Source organism: Prenolepis imparis, unplaced genomic scaffold, assembly GCF_030444845.1.
Source record: "Prenolepis imparis isolate NDT839.2.m4 unplaced genomic scaffold, iyPreImpa1.0 SCAF_15, whole genome shotgun sequence".
NCBI lineage: Eukaryota > Metazoa > Arthropoda > Insecta > Hymenoptera > Formicidae > Prenolepis > Prenolepis imparis.
The window spans coordinates 2,759,198-2,778,737 of NW_028141173.1; the positions used below are offsets into that span (position 1 = coordinate 2,759,198).

The following is a 19,540-nucleotide window of genomic DNA, read 5'->3' on the forward strand; positions in this document are numbered from 1 at the left end:
GCAAAGTGCTGTGCGCGAACGAAAATAAATGCATCGCGCTCCAGGTGCTCGTTTGAGATCTATCTTTAGTGTGCGCGCAGGAACTTAAAATTCCAGATCAATAAAAATATCGTCAATGTTTATTTAATGGTCTGAAAATACTCGACGCTCACTCTGTTGATCTCGATCGAACTCGCCTGTAAAGATCAATGGCCGTACAAAACGATCTCGGCAACGAATAAAACATTCTGCGAAGATCGTTTATTCCAAAAATATAGTTATTTACAATATGACAAGTTATACGATCGATGACTCGTATATTTCCAATTTCATCTTCCACCATTTTTTAACAAGTAACATTTGCATTGCTCAGCATTAATCTATGGATTCTGGTGAACCATAATTGGAATTTGTACATATAAAATTAAAATATTAGAATTAAATTTATATGTACTTATAATGCTTACTTCGTAACAAAAATCGATAGGCAAAATGCAATCGATAATAACAATGATAAACTGATAGCTGTTAAATTATCAAACATACAATTGTCAGTCCTTTCGGATTCAACAATTGTGAATCTAGACACAGTTCGAATCGGAAATGCTACTCATGGAAATGAGCATTTGCGATATCTGAGCAGATTATGAATTATAATCCAGCTATCTTAATTCCTCGCACAATCGTAGTTTTTTATATACCAATCAACAGTCTCTTTAATCGCTTGTTCAAAAGGTGTAAACTGAAAATCTGGTAAATACCTTCGCAATTTTGCGTTACTTGCCGTTTTCTTATATTGACCATCTGCCGCTGACGTGTCATATACCACCTTGCCCTTGAAGTTGAAAGCTTGCACTAAAGTCTCGGCGACTTGCGCTATTGATTTCTCTTGCGACTCATCCACTGAAAATGATTTTTTTCTCATAATTTATCTGTCAATAAACTGATACATTTTGCAGTAGAGTCAATCAACATATTATCTGACATCAGGATAGAAATAATAAAATTATTGAGGTAGAAAATAACGATATAATATATTAATTGGAAAATTATGTAAAAAGAAGATTATTAGTTCTATTAGAAAATATTAAGGCATTAAAACTTGACTATATCTACATAAATAATTACCTGACAATATAATTGGTTCCACAGAATTGTATTCTCGCAGGACCCAAATTATCAATTTTGCTAAGTCTATACTATAAATAAATTGTCTTAAAGGTTTGCCAGAGCCCAGCACAGAAAATACCTTATTCTCTGTATTTCCTGTAAAAAAGATAAAAAAATAACTTAATAATAAATTCTAATAAATTATCTAATAAATTCAAGTACACATAAAGCTTGATTACATACCATCTTTGCACAAGTCATAAAGTCTTCGCATTAAACCTGGTATAACATGGCTCGCACTGGGATGGAAATTATCATTAGGCCCAAAAACATTGCAAGGAATTACACTAGTGTATAGTCTGCCATGCTGATCATGATAACCTTTATTTGCGATATCTATAAGTCGCTTAGCATGACTGTAACCATAATTCGAGGGATGAGGCGGTCCATTATGAACCTAAAATGTATATGTAATAGTTACTTTTACATGTAGTTATTATAGCAATATGACATACATATTCAATATATTTAATAGCATTACCATGGTTTCATCGATCGGATAAGTTGTCTTATCAGGAAATATACAAGTAGAAAGGCACGAAACAATCTTGGCAACATTGTGCTCGTGAGCAGTGTGGAGAACGTTGTCATTCATGTGTACATTATTCCGCTGCAAAGATAAAATTTAACATTAACATCAACACGATCAAAGACATGGATTTAAATACAATTATAATATTAAATAATACCGATTCCTACTGAAATATTTACCAGAAAATCCAAATTGTGCGACATATTATGGAAAAGCCCGCCGACCATGGCAGCTAAATGAATAACATGTGTCGGTTTATGCTGGTCGAATAACCTACGAGTGCTCTCCTTATCGCTGTAAAGAGATCATTCGATCAGAATTACATAATTATTATATAATACACATATCTTGCTAACAATTGTCGATCGATTTAATTTACCATAAATCCGCATCTTTGGACCCGACAAATATCCATCTCTCATCCTCCCTCGTGTCATGTTCGACGACACTTTGAATGGCTCTGCCAACGAGTCCCGAACCGCCAGTTACGAGGACGATCTTCATGTCGTGTCAAGAGTGATTTCTTGCAATATATATTATAGGATGATTAATATTAATTAAAAATGCACGTGAATGTAAACACAGAACCCGCAAACATGCCGACCGGATGTTTAGAATCTCTTTACATACGTGCGCGCGCAAGATCGATTATCGTTGTCACGCACAAGTCGATTCAAACACGCGCAAAATATGAAAATTTAATATATATATGATATATATATATATATATATATATATATATATTATATTACTGTAATACAAAAAAATCGCAAATGAAATTAATATTAAAATGGTATTAATAGGAATGATATAAAAAAGAACTTGTGTGTAACAAAAACCGCATTTTGACAATAGATATAAGCACGTTTTTAAGTGTAATTATATTACATATAATATTTGAAAATTATTTTTGTGTCTTTTGCTCGTTATATTGCTTGTTCTAATGTGTTATCGTTGAATTATAAAATGAGTAGATAAGAAGTAAGAAAAATTAACTTGACTAATCTATTGGCTTTTGAGTTTTGCACAATAATCAAACTTATGGAAATTCAATGTAATAACTGATAATATTACCACACAATGAGGAAGTTTTTCCTGGTTTGGTATCATTACATTGACTGCTTATCAGAAATTGTCGCAATATGTACTGATTATAAATGACATTGGATTGCGATAACTTGAGACGATCAATCATTATTTCAACAATATTAAACACTAGTATGTATAGTCTATAGTTTCAACAATATTAAACACTAGTGTATATATATTAAACATGTTTTGCGGATTTGTGAAGTTACATTAATCGGCAATCGCTATAACAAAAAATGTAAATATATATTTTTTATGTAACTTCGACCAAATGATCTCTTTACAGCGATGAGTATCGCAATTATTATATTCGCAAATTATTCGATTAATACGGATTGACACGTAACACATGTCATTTATCTGACTGTCTTGACTGACAAAATTTTCTGCAATATTAAATAATTTAAACTTTTTCATAAGTATTTCGAAAAAAATTATTAATATACATAATTTAATTGAGTCTTTACTCGCACATAATTTTAATATTAAATTTTACCTTTGCAGTAGAATTCTATATATATATATATATAAATTACTATTATATTTTTGTGTATATATATATAACTGTTTTATATACATATACACAGACTTTAAGTTCATAATAAACCACCACATTTAAATTATAATTAAAATAACATTAAGCAGTTTTTATAGATATCACAGAGATTATCATCAATATAGTAAATTACATCGGTGTAATTTGTATGGGTTTTGCAACGCACATTAATCAGCCATAGTAACGACATTCACAAAAAATTGGCAGGTAAATAAGACTGGTGGCTATTAAGAACATCTTTATTTTACCTGATTTCATTTAAAAAATAGATTGGTTTGTTTAGCAAATAATGCTTTGACCATCAATTATCATCAAAGATAAATGTATCATAATTGCACACACAATATGAACTTTCTAGTCTTAATTATATCTAAAAATTATATAATTATATATTATATAATTATATAATTATCTAATTATATAATTAGACTTTTAATTATATCTAAATTCGGTACTTATATAAAGCTATATATTTCAGGAGAAATAAAATATAATTTTTTTCTTAGGATATCTTGACATCATTTCACAAATACAGAATAGTATATGCATATTAAATACAACTTAAAATAACGTTCGCAATTGTTGTTAATCTAATAATTAAAAAAAAAAACAAAGAATCAAATGACAAATAGCTATTTTGTAGATTCACAACCTTCGCAATTTCCGCGAGCGTCTCTTTTGTATCCTTATTCAAAGTAATTATTTATATAGGGACCTAAAGAAAAAGTTATAAAATTGTCAACGAATATCTGTTTTCTTTTTTGTAATACCAGTTCTTTTTTCAGCTCAAAGAAAGAAATGAGTATTGATCACAAAAGTGCCAAAATTCACATTAAGCTATAAATGTGATTTTGACGAAATTGCTGCTGTATAAAAAGCGCTGTATAAAAACTTTTTATTAAAATCTCGAAACTTTATTAGGTCCCTAAGTACATCTGTCATGTTCCAGCAGATTACAACGAGCTAAAGAAATTTGCATACCAATTAGCGCTGAACATTAAACAAGTGGATAACTGGCACTGCTCGCTATACCACACTGGTTATCCCTATTCCTGGCCATCTTAATGTAACCTTTCTCACCCCACGTTTCACCCCAACTGTTCTTTACCAGCCAGTAATCCTCACCAGTTTCTGAATCTGTACCATAGCCGACAATCAGGACACCATGATCCAAATTTTCAGCGCTACAGTTAGGCTCGTAATAAACTCCTGAAAATTATGAAAAATTTGAAGCAAGAGAAAAAATCAAGAAATAGATTACAAATAAATCCATAATTTTTTTTATAGTATAATAAATCTTATATATAAATTGTGAATCTATTGTTAAATAAAATTCTACGTTTTCTATTATACATATATTTAATTTTAATCAATACTGATCATTATAATCTAATATAGCATATTGGTAATATATTTAATTACAGCCAATTAATTATATGAATAATATGTACCTTCGCTATAAAGATGGAAGGACTCATGAGAAGCATCAATGGCAACAGAAACTGGACCCATGGTGGCGACTGCAGCCTTCAACTTTCTCTCGTTTCCTTCTGGAATGTCTACAAAGCCAACGTCAAAAGCACCACTGTTTCTCGGATTGTATCTGCAATTTTAGAAATATAATAACTCATCAAATTCTATGAATAAACATTGGCATCGCGCATGATAATTAACACGCATACATACCTGCATTTGTCATTTTCCGCTTCATATGGATAACTCTTCTCAGTATCAAGGCCTCTGTTCTCTTTGATATATCGAAAAGCATTATCCATCAAACCACCATTGCATCCATTGTTACCATATTTGCTAGAGCAATCAACCAAGTTTTGTTCACTCAATGACACCAAAACGCCAGTTTGTCTAAAATGTTGTCCTTCCAAAGCTCCGGTCTGCAAGAAAAAGAACACAATAGATGATTCTTAATAATAAGATTATCAAGAAAAGATTAATTGCATAAAAAAAAAACAGAAAGTTTAAAAATCATTTGAGATTATATATTAAGATAATGATGCCATTTAAATGAGTTTAAATATCAATTGAAATAGTTCGAGTAAAATTTTTTTATGTTAAATCAAAATGTCAATATTGAAAAGACAAGATTAAAACAGACTTACTGAAGAGAATGCCCAGCAGGACCCACATTGTCCTTGATCCTTAACTGCAGTAACAGCACCTTTTTTTCTCCAATCGACTTCATTTGGTAATTCAACATTAGCTGGCTCGATGAATGTTGCTCCCACAGATTGTTCGCCAACATCACTCACCGACTTGTTGAAGCCATTCAAAGTATTGATAACTTCGTGATGCAACTGTAAGAAAAAAAATATGTATTTCCTGAAAAATTGCTCATCTCATAATTAATCATACAATTCACTTTTCAGAACTCACCATATCTCCATACTTGTTCATTCCTAGTTTGTAACTAACTTCCTTCATCTCATACCTGCGATTGTGTTCAACAATCTTGCGTTTATTATCCAAGAAGATCTTCATTCTGTATCCCTCTTCAATCGGGGATTTGTAAACTTTTTTATGATGTGTCTAAGAAATAATAACAAATATAATTAATATTTATTCTATTTTTCAATAATTTGAATACTTAGTAGTAATATCTCAAGTTTAAATGCATCTTGCAATATTCGTTTTTTTATTAAAAAAAAGAGAATGCGTGCACACATTATAAAATATTAATTTTACTTTATTTGTAATAATATTCATGATTTTCTTTTAAAAGAATCTCTTATATAGCAATCACAAACTCTTGAATCATTTCTATATCTTTGTTCTAACAATATTGGTTGGTGGATTAAGATAATATTTGTTTAACAAACATTCTACACAAGAAATATAATTCAAGAGTTTCAAAGTAATCTGAAACTGATATTATGAACAACATCCATATCGGTATCATTATTCATTAGTAATTGGATGTGAAAGAAATAAATATTTATATATGATGCAATTATTGATGATTAAGATGCAATAATTGTAAATATGATGATCTTATACCTTGAAAATAAACCATTCTGCATCTAGAATTTTGTTAAAGGAAACAGCTTGACCCGTTACAACTACTGCCAGCAACAACAGAGCCAAAACACTCTTCATGATGAATCTTCAATAATTTACCTAAAAATGAGAGAATTATTTTAATATTAAGCTGCAACTTAAATAACCTTAAAATATTAAAATGTACAAGAAATTGTTCAGAAATTATATATCGAATACAGAAATCAAATACAAATATTTCATGACAATCGTATAATTTATTCAATATTATTCAACAAATTCAAATATTTTATAGAAATATAACAGTTGTATATCTCTTTTAAGATGTGAATTTTCAAGATACTGTTTATATCATTTTCAATATTGTCAACATTACGACGTTGTTGACAAATAAAGATATTATTAGATAAACAGCGATCTCTATTAATGTTATCCTCAAGGTGATTTTTTTCGCGTGACCGAAATTTCGAAAATTACGTACATTTGTGAGAATTACATCAGCTGATCTTCCGTCATTTTCGCGATTATCGTCTCGCATGAAGTCGTAATCTGCGCGTGTCGGAGAAGAGACTTTATTTATTTTTCCTCCGATAATGAATGAATGAAGAAACGACGCACTCGCTATAAATGTGCGAGCAATATCTATGCGTGTGTGAAATAAAAAAAAAATGAAAATCACGCACAGATCGCGCGGTCTACTATTTTATTTTCCCCTACGTCCTCCGAAAGACAAAAGACAAGCGATCGTGACGTTAATTATGCCATTTTAGATTGCGGTTTCAACGATGCTGCGAATGACGGATATTATTTCTCGCAACAGATACATCGAGAAGTTGTAGAAATCTAGCGCGGAGAAGACGCTGACGGTAATATAATAATATAATCGCCTCGCTTCGACCTAATGTCAGATTCTTTTATTCTTTCTTTTCCACGAGAACGCGCACGATCTTGCATCGTGGAGATAACGGATCTTCCGAGATATCCAGCAACTCATCGAACAACGAAGCCGCTCGATTCGAAGTAGAAAAAAACGTGCACGAACAAGCGTGTGTCCCGGAAAATATTTTTTTTGTCTCAGGATCGCGCAAGTTTCTTATCTTTCAGTCTCGCTTACGTAAAATTTCGAACTTTGTCGACTTTCCGAACATATATATTTTATTTTTCAAGACGCGCAATTTATAAATTTTATTCTATCGAGAATTAAAGTTTCGGATTAAATAGATTTAGTATTTTTTTAAATAAATTGTACTTTATAAAAATTTCTGAATTGATGCCCGAAAAATTCTGCAAAATTACATGACATCCTAATTATTTGGAAATAATTAATCTAATTAAAAAAATAAATAATGATTTTTTTAAATAAATTGTACTTCATAAAAATTTCTGAATTGATGCCCGAAAAATTCTGCAAAATTACATGACATCCTAATTATTTGGAAATAATTAATCTAATTAAAGAAATAAATAATGAATGTATGTTTCCAGAGAAATATTCGTTGTGAAACATTAATAAAATACTCCTAAATCTGTAGACTTCTTAACAGGATAACTTTGTAAGAAATAAAATACATGTATATCATTATCATTATCACCGAAATGACGCACAATGACACGCGTGCTATTCTTTCGCGTCTGCTGTGTGTTTTGATGTGTTCAAGATTAGTCATATATTCGTAATCTCCACGGTATTTTTAAGATATTGTTTAATTCAATTCGACTTCTTAGAAACTAAAGCGATGCGTCTCTGCGACATTAATATATCATATAATACCAGATACGTTATCTTTTCGGTTGAACGGTCGACGAAATCATGTGATAGTAAACTGCGCGTTTCGAGAGAGATGTTAAAGAATAAAAAAAAATATACATATATATTTAATCGTCTCCTAACTACGCATTAGATAAGCGGTTGCTTACATTCTGCATGATATGCAATTTTGTCGAAAGATCACGTGCTATACAGAATATAGAATTGTAAATACACGACATCGTTCGGCTCGTCGTTTGTTTCCAACAATTTAACGCACGGTAATTATTTCAAACAATGGTCGACAATAAAGAAGTATAACCATCGGATTGGCAACAGTGACAACACGTTATATAGAATATGAGAAATGTATAAACGCATAGATGCAATCATACGATTGGCACGCGAGTCGTGTCGACTATTGATACTAATTTCAATTTTATAATTTGAATTCTTTAACCAAGCTGCTCCTGTTTAACGTATCAAGGTCAGGGAAAGACAAGAGAGAGAGAGAAAAAAAACAATCTCGTTGCGCTTTTTCGACCAACGGCATCCTATATACTATATAGGGTCTTTGTGTGCATCATGGCGCTCGTATACTGATTCTAGATTAGCCCAAACAACGTCTAATGACAATTTATGCCCGTCGATTGTGAAATTGGCCCGTTTATTCAGATGTACAAAGGACGCGCGAAGAAATTTATGAATCAAAATACATAATTGGTCGATCTCTCCGCACAGATGCATCGCACGGTTATGTGAATCTAAATAAACAACACGTCCCCTTCGTGCAAGATGCGCAAAAGACGAGACGTGTATCCAAGATTTTAAAAAGGATAACGAGAAAAAGCGAATTTATACGTTTTGATAACTTCGCGAGTCCTTTGTCCTTTTTCTCTCCGAAGAGGTCAATTTATACGCATCGTTCGATTTTTTTCTGGAAGCGCCGAAAGCTCGGCTTTATAAAACGAACGAGAATAAAGAGAAACGCGAGCGAAAACTAATAGTACTCACCAGAATATTTTCCTTTCTTCTAACGGAAACAATTAGGTTAACGAAGCAAACGAGGTGCGACGATTAGCCTCCTACGGCGAACAAGCGACGACTGCTGACAACTTCGCGTCGATCTTTCGTTATTTGTATTCGAGTCTCCCCACCACCGCGGCGTCCCCTCCCCCTCGCAGCCACAGACTATGTGATTCATTGAAGGTCGAGTCGACGCAGTTCAGTGTTGCCAATTTCAGGGGCGAGCCGCGAGCCGTGGCGGATGGTGGGGGAAGCGGCGTGGTGGGGGCTCGGGGGTGCGCGCGCCGTTTCGTCACTTGACCGCGTCACGCGGCTGCGTCACGTGGTTTGGCGGCTGCGCAGAGGTAGTGGTGGGAAGCACACCAAACCAAGTGACGCAGCCACGTGACGCGATCACGTGACGAAACGGCGCGCGCACCCCCGAGCCCCCACCACGCCGCTCCCCTCACAACCCGCCACGGCTCGCTGCTCGCCCCTGAAATTGGCAACACTGACGCAGTTTGTTTATCCGTCAAATTCCAATGGGCGGAATGACCTTTTGCAATTTGTACTCTTTTTTTGTGTAGGAAAGAAGCGAGTTTTATCGACATTTATATATACACATTTACATGCGCTGATTATGCGACGTTACGCCCGCGAGTCATGTGCTCGTGATAAACGAGAATACATCGAATAACCCAGATTCGTATAATCGTCTCTTCACGAGAGGAAGCTACGTAGGACGGCACTTTTGAAAGCGGAAACGATAACTCGCGATCAAAGTCGCTTACGATTAAGTTCCTCTTATCGTGGTATTATTATTATTGCGTCGTTTTTGGACGATAAATCAATGACAGGTCATGCTTCGTTAACGACGCATCATTTCAGCTTCTCAGAAATTATATTGATTAACTGCACTTTCGTAATTTTCTTAATTATTTTATTTATTATTGTTCTTTAATTAAACTTAATTTATTATTCTTTAATTAAATTAAATTAATTATTATTTAATTTATTATTCTATAATTAAATTTAATTAAATGTATAATTAAATTTATTCTCTTTATTATTTATTCTTAATTTTAATATCAGAGTATAATTGCGATATCTTTTATTTTAGGAATTGCAGCGAGATAAAACGCGTAGAATATTTCTAGCTTGGAAAATTGTTTGTCTAAATATTTTGACACGATGTGCGAGTCGGAATTTCATGACTCGCGCATTCCAGGATCGATAAAGTCGCTTGTCTACGCGATAAAACAGAGAAGGGAACGCCGAAAGGAGGTTAATCATGCCCCCGAAGAAGGAATATTACAATGTCTCGCCGGAACAACGAGAAATTGCATTGTGGAGAGACGCGAAACGGAGAGAATTGCGTGAATTATATCTGAAGGATTCGGGACACCCGACCAAAAGTCTCCTGGTACGTTATATATATGTAGGAAAAATCTAGAACCTAACCTCTCCACGACATATTTATTTCTGCGTGCGATATTTACAAAAAATTATTATTAATAACATTGTTATCTCTTTAATACTTAATTTATTCGCGATAATAGCTCGTTATGTCCTCCGCGTTTTTATTCTTAAACGTTTAATGCAACATTCTGATCTTCATGCTACGTTGGAAAAAAATATATATGTTCAGTATTTTTTTAAATAACGGCAATATATTGCAAGTATAATGACGATAACGAGAAAAGTCCATTTATAAACGTGTCATAAGTATAAATGTATATGTATATAATGTTTTGAATGTGTGCTTCGTATTTTACAATACATAAATATATCCGTATAGAAATTACATAATAGGCTCATGACAAGTTTATTAAAACAAAGCAGGAGCTATTTTAATTTAGTAATGTGTCAGTTTAAAAATGATTTTTTTCTTTTATAATTTTAATAATGTATGAATTAATTAATTTTCAATACTTTGTCACAATTACTCATTTTATGTATATAGTTTGATACAGGATTACACAGATTTGCTGCATCAAAAACATCGATAGAAAAGTTTTTTGTACCTACAGTGGTAAATTACATTACAAGAGTGGGATTTGTTGCGGGCTCTATTATCTTAACTGCCTTCTTTATCAAAAGAAGAAGGGTAAGCTAGATATTTTTAATAAACTCATGATGCATGAAGAATGAATTACGTGCTGCAATATTGAGATGTATTGTATTTCCCGCAGGATGCAAAAGAACATTTATATCGTACCGGGCAAGTCAGTTATACAGACAGACAATTTAAATTCGTTTAGACACAGTTATAGAAATATTTAACAAAATATAAGAACAGTTGTGATGTATCACTGGATTATATAGTGAAATAAATTATCGAAATATAATACTAATTTTAAATGTTACATTAGAGAGACTAAAATTTCTAAAAAAAGATTTAAAGATAATCTTTGTAAGAACATGCGATTATAAAAATGCAATTCAAAAAGAAAAAGGATCTTATATTTTGAAGCCAGCCTTAAAAATATAAAACGCATATACATAAAATGTGTATTTAAAAGGATTAACGAGGGCCTTATCTTAATAATTAAGATAAATTTACATAGATGAATTATATATATTTTCTCTTATATATATAATTTTTCTTTTTCTATTACCGATCTTCAAGTTGCTTGTCACGCGCAACCACAGCATCGTCAAACTTAACCATATACGTGGTTCCTTTGTGCCAGTGAGCGGTTACCTTTGCAGGCTGCAATCAAAATGTTTTTGTAAATATCTCATCGTCATAAAGATACGTAATGCAAATCGAATAGATTTTTAGATTTCAAAATTGATAAATGGAAAGAGAGATTGATTACTTACAAAGCCGCAGTCACAAAGCACAGCCTCCACGATACCGGCGACGAAGGAGGCGCAGTTCAAGCTTCCCTTGTCCTTGGGCACCGACACGAATTTGTTTACCAGGGATTCCTTCTCGATGATATAATACGTACGCTCGTCGTCATTGGCGTGTTCCAGCTTGTCAGCCTCTCGTCCGAACAAGGACTTCCACATTGTACTTTTGACGAACAACAATACATTAAGCAGTTTTATCTCGCGTTTACCATTCTTCTCTCGCATCACGAGGAGGTCCGTTATCCTGTGCCCGACCTCCGCTCCCATCTCCGCCAATCTATGATCGTGACAGATAAATGACATTTAAATGAAAACGTCAATGGGATAATTTTTTGGGGAAAGTCTGATTCGTCTCTCTTACTTATTCTGCAGCTCCGGAACGGTGTAAACTCTGTTTTGACAGTACTGTACGAGTTCGGAGAACAAGAGGGCAAAACAGCTTAGGCTAACCTCTCCCTTGCCTTTGCTCAACGATTTGTCGAGGATACTCGTTCGCGGTCTTATGGCTGATATCGTGATGCTCGACATTTTTTAATTAATTATTTCTTATGTATCCTCGTGTAATTATTTGTATGTAAATGTATCTCTCTATCATCAGAAACTGTAGCTGTCAAATCCATGGACGTAAGAATACCTGGACGGAACGTAAAGTACCCTTTTAGACGCGGGGAGTAGTTCCTGAGGGGTGAGAGGTCTACGGTTGCGTCCATTTTAGATGCCTCAGATTTAGCGTCTATTTTCACGTCGCACGACGTTAATCGAGACACACAGATTTGTATAGACATCTGTGTTGAAACATTTATACACATTCACAACGATAACATTCCGTGAAATTATCCGCCGCCGCCATCTTAGATGCCTCATATCCGTGTCAATAGACATTTCATTCCCTTCACCCTTTGTGCTTCACCCCCGCAGTATTGCGTTCCGTCCAGGTATTTTTACATCCATGGTCACAAAGTTTATAGTTTATAGCATGAACAGTGTTGCCAATTTCAAATCGCGCATTATAGAATATATAATATATAATATTGGAGCGCGTGTCGATGTGCGCGGTGCGTTCGACTTTTAACCTTCAAGTGGCGCCGCGTCACGCGGTCTGAATCGGCACGCGGAGTGGGGGGCTGTGGTGGGGGGTGTGAGTGGGGGGGTTGCGCGGCGCACCGGCGCGCGCGTCCCCCCACTCTCACCCCCCACCACAGCCCCCCACTCCGCGTGCCGATTCAGACCGCGTGACGCGGCGCCACTTGAAGGTTAAAAGTCGAACGCACCGCGCACGTCGACATCGATACGCGCTCTCTCTCTCTCTCTCTCTCTCTGTCTCGTCCCGTGTTGCGCGTTGCGCATAGAACCAAGTATTATTCAAGTGAAGATATCTCTCTCTTCATTCTGTGCCTGAAATACAATAGACATTTCATTCCCTTCACCCTTTGTGCTTCACCCCCGCAGTATTGCGTTCCGTCCAGGTATTCTTACGTCCATGGTCAAATCAGTGTTTTCGTGAATATCGCCATCTTTTTTTAAATACAGTCTGACATCTGGTGGAAACAACGTGGAGTTATTTTAAAACTGGAAGCAAATATTTATTTTTTTAATTTTTTTTACAATAATTGTATAATTAGTCTGTTGTTTTTGAAACTCTGTGCTTTGTAAAAATGCAATTCAATTCAACTGTCATTCACACAAAAAAATATAATTAAAAAAGTTAATCCTTGTTGCAATTATATTACTGTCATGTCTAATGTGATTCTTTAGATTATATTGTATTACGTATATTTCATTACGTATATTGCCCTGAGATTATATAAAAATAAATAACTGATATTGTAAAAATATTTACAGAGAAACTTTTGACGTAAATGACAATTCTTGCAATAGTTTTTTAGATGGATAGTACTTCAAAGCCTCTTCCATATATGCACAAGACACTGCTGCTGCTGTAAATATAAAATCAATTTTAATATTTCTTTTTATCAGGATGAAGCAAACAAAAATTTAATGATATTCAATAAATTTTTAAACTTACTCATCGAAAGGCCATAAGTCCATGCCTTGCACATCTGTGACAGATGTAAATACTTGATTTAAGATATTTGCAGATATAACTCCATGAGACCATGAGTAACTGTGGACGATAACTTGCTGATCTATCCCCACGCTACATATTTGATCATCGTCTTTAAATTTCAGGCCTATCAATATCATCTTTATAAATTTTTAAGGTTGTGAAATATATAATATTTATTATGTATTTAAAATATTATATATACATACCTGTGATTTGTGCGGAATGTGCGGATGCTGTGCTCCATTTGGATAACATTTTAACTGACAATATATCATTTTCCAATATGCAAAGTTGAAAACAAACGAGATTGAGAAGATTGTCGTCGCCTCCGGTGACCAAGAGGTATCTATTCTTATCCATATGTTTTAAATCGAAAGAATTAATCCCCGACTGATGCAAGCTTAATTCTGCGAAAGGACCGTCGTTGAAATCGATGATATCTTGGTTTTCCATATTTGCATCTTTGTATATTTTCGAGATTGTATCGGTAAAATTGAAGAAACGTAATATTCCATCAGTAGGCATTGTTAATACAATCACTTTGGATTTATGCGATAATATGTACATCTTCAAAATACAACGGTCTATGTGTTTGGTAGATATTTTCAAACATATGTCATTGGTTTTGATATTATATGCGAATAATCTGTAACAGAAAATCAGAACAATATTATTTTATTAGCATAAATTAAAGAGATACAGAAAGAAAATAAATAGATCAAGTAGATCAAGTTACCTCAAGTATCCATCTGCACAAGCTATAAAGACTAACACATAATTTGCATTCTCAGAAGAATAATATGTACAAATATCCATGTAACGCGTTTCTGGTTCAATAATATAAGATTGTTTTGATTTCTGCCAAGGTTTTCTGCGATATTGATCTTGTCCGTAGAGCATGTGAGATTTTAAATCAGAGCACGATAAATCATTTGATGATATCCAATCTTTATCTTTGAGTCTTATTTCCCAAATCTTCAGTTGCGCTCTTCCTCCACCAGAAAAAACTAAATATTTGCTATTTAAATCATTGGTTTTTTTTAATTTGATAGTGCTTGTGCATTTTATGCCCGAAAGATGACCGTCAAAGTTTCCTAAATTATGGAAAACACTATGGGGATTATTTTCAAACGATTCACAAATGGAATTAACACGAAGAGTGCAGTCTTCTCCGCCAGATATGAAAATATCTTGTTTAAAAGGACCGAGTCTTGAAATATGTTTCAAGCAATATGTCTCCTTTGTGTGAAAACCATTCTAGAAAAAAAAACAGCAGTTTAGAGATTTGCACAATTGTTTTCTAAACAGTTTAGTATTACATACCTGTAAAATAGGAGAAGATGCCGAAGATAAAGGATAATCAAAAACATAAATCTGCTTATTTTGTATATAAATAAAACTTGTTGTTTCATCTAATATCATACAGTCCCATGATCTATGACCGCCACCGCAAGGAACTCTGATTAATATACTTTCAGTCGACAAATTATATATTATAAATTCCACCTGTGCAAAAATAATTACGATAACATCTTTTTTCCAGTTTTTCTATATTTGATACTTATTTTATATATATTTTATTTATACCTCCTTAAAACCAAATATAAAAGGAGTACAGTGTCCATCTGCTGACTTTAACATGCCACTGATCCAGTCTATTGGCATCTTCTTTTTATGCAGCATTAATAGGGGCTTTGTGTCATCTTTACTCAGTTCGTAAAATCTCAATATTCCATCGCGTCCAGTTGTCATTAACTTTTCTTTCCATCTAGCAAACGACTGGACTCCTATTTTACCGTGAACTCTATTGAATATTTGAACAGGTTTTTCAATATCCTCTGCCTGTTCATTCAACTTATATACATAAACATTCCCAGCTCTATCTCCACATACTAACAACTGTTTGTATATTGTAGCTGCAGTTAGCCAACGTTCTCTACTGGAGGGTAATACAAACTGTGCATCCATATGAATTCCAGCTGTATAAAAAAATAATCAAATAATAACAAGATATTGTTTTCAGACATTTCAATAAAGTTGTATATATAATGTACATACCATCAATTGCAAAGGTAAATATTTTCAAAAGACCATTTGCTCCACATGCTATTAAGCTAGTATATCCCAACCAGTGTAAAGAAAAGATTTGTGATTCCATTATTCTTTCTTCGATAATCGGAGATATATATCCGGTAACAAAATCCGCTAATACATTTTAATGATCTGATTAAAGGAGAATTTAAGTGAAAGTAACGATATATTTATACAAAAAATTATTCATATTTCATTGATATTAAAATTTTTATTGCAATAAATGTTTGTACCTTGATATATTGTTACATATCCTTCTCTAGATGCAAATGCAACAAAAGAACGATTTGAAGAAACTTGCATGATATAATAGCTGCGATGTATTTCTGAGCATAGTGAATATTTTGTATGTAACATTTTTTCTTTGTCATAACAAAATAGCATTCCATTTTCATCAAAGATCAATAATGTGCCATTCCTTAAGTAAGATATACGTTTAGGATTGTTATGCGTGTCATTGGTAGGAAGAGAAATTATTTCTGGATTAATGTGGCGTGCAGTTGGCCACATGTATACAGATCCATCAGCTCCACCCGTGAATATCTTTTTATTGTCTCTGGATGTATCAATACTCCATATAGGTGCTCCATGATGGGCTTTATTAAGTAAATTACCTGAGAGTGACCATGTGCACATAAGTGAATCCTATGAGAAACAACAGAAAATTAATATTAAACTAAATTATAATTTTTTACACATTATTTGAATCTTACCTCTCCTATTGTCACAACAATATCATCTCTGATTATAGCTTTCCAAACTCTTGCTGAATGGACAAACATTGTTTTTACAGGGACTATTTTTGCTGTCTTCCAATTTAAATTATTGCTTTCAGGATTCTCATTTTTTATCACTCTCCAGAATCTGACACTTCTATCATCGGATGTGGAACAAATAAGCCGTGAACATGAATCATAAATAACAGAAAAAATCACACCCTAGAATAAGTATTGCATAAGATTTATATTTGCTTGTCCCTTTAAGTATAATCACACAAACCTTGTGTCCTATTAAGCGATGCAAAACTGGCATTCTTTCATTAATATCATAGCTATTATCTATTTTCCATATTAAAATTTCTTGAAATACTGTTCCACTGAAAATGACTAGATTTTCTTGACAAGCTCCTGATATAGATCCACCATAGCTATATATTAATTAAGAAAAATGCCATATTTCAGATATATATCAATTATTTCTACAAGAATTAATGAAAACTGCAAAAGGATACAGTATGCATTTTTCTGTACAATGCACAACTTGAGTAGATTTGTCGAGTATATTGTATATGCATAAATAATTATGGGCAAATAAAATTGCCAATTGCATTTGTTCCTCAACAGATATCCATTCTGCAGCAATTATCCAGTCATTCAATTGATCGGTGCTTTGTTTCACAAATCTGTAACAGAAGATAATATATTATCGTACAAAATCATTTTTCTTCAATTATATATACTTATTCTTAAATATACTCACGTCATTTCTCCTCTTTGATTAACAATGTCGCAGATACATATAGACTTTGCACCAAATACAGCTAATTTATTATTTGGTCCTACCACAATGCCATGTATATTATTTGGATACAAGCAATCCAATTTATCTTTCAATTCATAATTTTCACAAAACTTGGAGTCGAAGACGTAAAGTGTGGGTCCCATACCTGTATTGACAATAAACAAACGCTTTGCAATAAGTTCTAGCTTATAATATTCTACAATCTGTCAAATGCAAATGTGGACAATTTTGTGACTTTTTATTAGACTTAGATGAATGAAAACAAATATTTGATTATCATTTCGACTAACCCACGAGTACGAGATCCTCTACGCATCGTATAGCGAGGACGTTCGTACGTGACAGTCTGGAAATCATCATGATCTCGGCTAAGGTAATTCATAAATTATTTCGCGATAAGAGAACGCGCATCGTCAATTCATTGCACGCGATGACGTTCGATAAAGAGGTTATGTAAGCGATAAAGAGGTTATGTACGCGTGGCGGGCGGCATGCGTCAGACGTGATAACATGGAGCATAATTTCCAGGTGGATACTCGGGCAAATTATGCTGCGGCATTGAAGGACGATCCCGTCACTCGACACGTTAGACGGAATCCGCACTGGCGCGCGACATAATCGCGTTGTTATCGTCGACGAGGAAGGTCCCACGCGGGCATCGCGAGCGAGCATGTGGGTGTTTGGTTATGGCTCCCTGATATGGAAAGCGGACTTCCCTTACGAGAAGAAGCTCGTCGGCCACATCAGGGGATATATTAGACGCTTCTACCAGAAAAGTACCGATCACAGAGGGGTGCCTAACAGGGTGAGTTTCTTGAAGAAAAATCAAGAGGGCCGATCTTGACATTTCAACATTTATTTCCTTTTACTGTGTATTTTTTTTACTATTTAAACTAATTGTCTATCTAAGATTTTAATGATTATTTTAAATACCATAATTTTAATTATTTAAAATGGTATTTCGTTAAAAGAAGTAGATGCTGCTGCTTAGAACAGAATGCACTCCCAAGATTTAGAGTCGGTGATTCTCTTGTCGCTTAAATGTAATCTGATTTTTCCTTTTTTTTTCCCTTTAGCCTGGGCGTGTAGTGACGTTGCTAGCTTCTACTGATCCCAATGACAAGGTATGGGGAGTGGCGTATAAGATATCCACCGAGAACATAGAGAATGTAGTCAATCATTTGGATTTTCGAGAGAAAGGTGGTTACAAGAAGAAAACCGTCCTTTTTTATCCCTGTGATTTCTTTAAATCTATCCAAAGCAGCTCAAATGCCAATGTCTTTTCGAGTGATCTCACACTTGTCACACAGACAAGCATTTCGACGGCGTCTTTGTCGAACGCTTCGGACGAAGCACCATTCTACCTCACCATCTACATAGGCGAAGAAGATAATCCAAATTTTGCTGGTACGGAGAATATAGATATCATTGCGAGTCATATACTTGTTTCGTGTGGTATCAGTGGTTCCAACACGGAATATCTCTACAAACTGGCATCCGCCATGCGTACGATAGCTCCTGGTGTACAAGACGAACATCTGTTTGCTTTGGAAAGAGCCGTAAAACAGCTGGAAAAGGAGAAAGATAATGAGTCACACGAATTGGATCAATTTTCGTAAAAATTTATGATATAAAATGGTGTATCGGAGTGTAGTAAAAATATGGCCAATTGCATCATCAATTTTTCAAGTGCATTTAATTTAATTTTCTCTCTAGCTCTTATATAGAGAATATATATAACAAACTGTATATTAGTTCTTTTACCATATGATCGAAGCTTAAAGATAGCTTTAATTAAAGTTAATCAGTCGAGATTGTTGGTGCAATTGTCTGAGAAATAAAAAGAAACGTTGTGTCCGAAGCAATGTAATAGGAAAATTTATAACATTTTCATTAAAGTTGCGAACATGA

The 19,540-nt window shown here is 33.9% G+C and overlaps 6 protein-coding genes across 7 annotated transcripts; 2 read left to right on the forward strand and 4 right to left on the reverse strand.

The window, feature by feature from the left end:
• Positions 1–225: 225 nt before the first annotated feature.
• Gmer (GDP-L-fucose synthase-like protein) lies at positions 226–3,399 on the reverse strand. The gene is made up of 6 exons (XM_083055937.1): positions 2,061–3,399; positions 1,861–1,975; positions 1,631–1,759; positions 1,333–1,546; positions 1,108–1,245; positions 226–882 (listed from the first exon to the last, which is right to left on the reverse strand). The coding sequence occupies exons 1-6, from the start codon at positions 2,183–2,185 to the stop codon at positions 647–649; spliced, it is 957 nt and encodes a 318-aa protein (XP_082912063.1). The 5' UTR covers positions 2,186–3,399; the 3' UTR covers positions 226–646.
• A 379-nt stretch (positions 3,400–3,778) lies between these two features.
• Ctsl1 (cathepsin L) lies at positions 3,779–9,240 on the reverse strand. Of its 2 annotated transcripts, none has more exons than XM_083055934.1 (7): positions 9,100–9,240; positions 6,339–6,458; positions 5,718–5,870; positions 5,444–5,638; positions 5,013–5,218; positions 4,778–4,929; positions 3,779–4,535 (listed from the first exon to the last, which is right to left on the reverse strand). In XM_083055934.1, the coding sequence occupies exons 2-7, from the start codon at positions 6,435–6,437 to the stop codon at positions 4,324–4,326; spliced, it is 1,017 nt and encodes a 338-aa protein (XP_082912060.1). In that variant the 5' UTR covers positions 6,438–6,458; positions 9,100–9,240; the 3' UTR covers positions 3,779–4,323. The 2 variants fall into 2 exon arrangements, with proteins under 2 accessions (XP_082912060.1, XP_082912061.1); XM_083055935.1 differs by lacking the exon at positions 9,100–9,240 and adding an exon at positions 6,820–6,838.
• Positions 9,241–10,248: 1,008 nt separating this feature from the next.
• On the forward strand, positions 10,249–11,456 carry Nd-b15 (NADH dehydrogenase (ubiquinone) B15 subunit). Its single transcript, XM_083055939.1, has 3 exons — positions 10,249–10,513; positions 11,054–11,197; positions 11,283–11,456. Exons 1-3 carry the CDS (start codon positions 10,382–10,384, stop codon positions 11,349–11,351), a joined length of 345 nt encoding a protein of 114 aa, XP_082912065.1. The 5' UTR covers positions 10,249–10,381; the 3' UTR covers positions 11,352–11,456.
• A 75-nt stretch (positions 11,457–11,531) lies between these two features.
• Positions 11,532–13,038, reverse strand: LOC145946340 (trafficking protein particle complex subunit 5-like). Its single transcript, XM_083055938.1, has 3 exons — positions 12,311–13,038; positions 11,917–12,226; positions 11,532–11,803 (listed from the first exon to the last, which is right to left on the reverse strand). Exons 1-3 carry the CDS (start codon positions 12,475–12,477, stop codon positions 11,705–11,707), a joined length of 576 nt encoding a protein of 191 aa, XP_082912064.1. The 5' UTR covers positions 12,478–13,038; the 3' UTR covers positions 11,532–11,704.
• Positions 13,039–13,181: 143 nt separating this feature from the next.
• Positions 13,182–18,164, reverse strand: LOC145945860 (tRNA (34-2'-O)-methyltransferase regulator WDR6-like). The gene is made up of 13 exons (XM_083055077.1): positions 17,920–18,164; positions 17,588–17,774; positions 17,340–17,510; positions 17,108–17,255; positions 16,822–17,046; positions 16,342–16,753; positions 16,076–16,222; positions 15,605–15,996; positions 15,341–15,523; positions 14,754–15,274; positions 14,224–14,663; positions 13,976–14,141; positions 13,182–13,886 (listed from the first exon to the last, which is right to left on the reverse strand). Exons 1-13 carry the CDS (start codon positions 17,987–17,989, stop codon positions 13,832–13,834), a joined length of 3,117 nt encoding a protein of 1,038 aa, XP_082911203.1. The 5' UTR covers positions 17,990–18,164; the 3' UTR covers positions 13,182–13,831.
• Positions 18,165–18,291: 127 nt separating this feature from the next.
• Positions 18,292–19,490, forward strand: LOC145945874 (putative glutathione-specific gamma-glutamylcyclotransferase 2). Its single transcript, XM_083055106.1, has 2 exons — positions 18,292–18,434; positions 18,706–19,490. The coding sequence occupies exons 1-2, from the start codon at positions 18,300–18,302 to the stop codon at positions 19,246–19,248; spliced, it is 678 nt and encodes a 225-aa protein (XP_082911232.1). The 5' UTR covers positions 18,292–18,299; the 3' UTR covers positions 19,249–19,490.
• Positions 19,491–19,540: the final 50 nt, after the last annotated feature.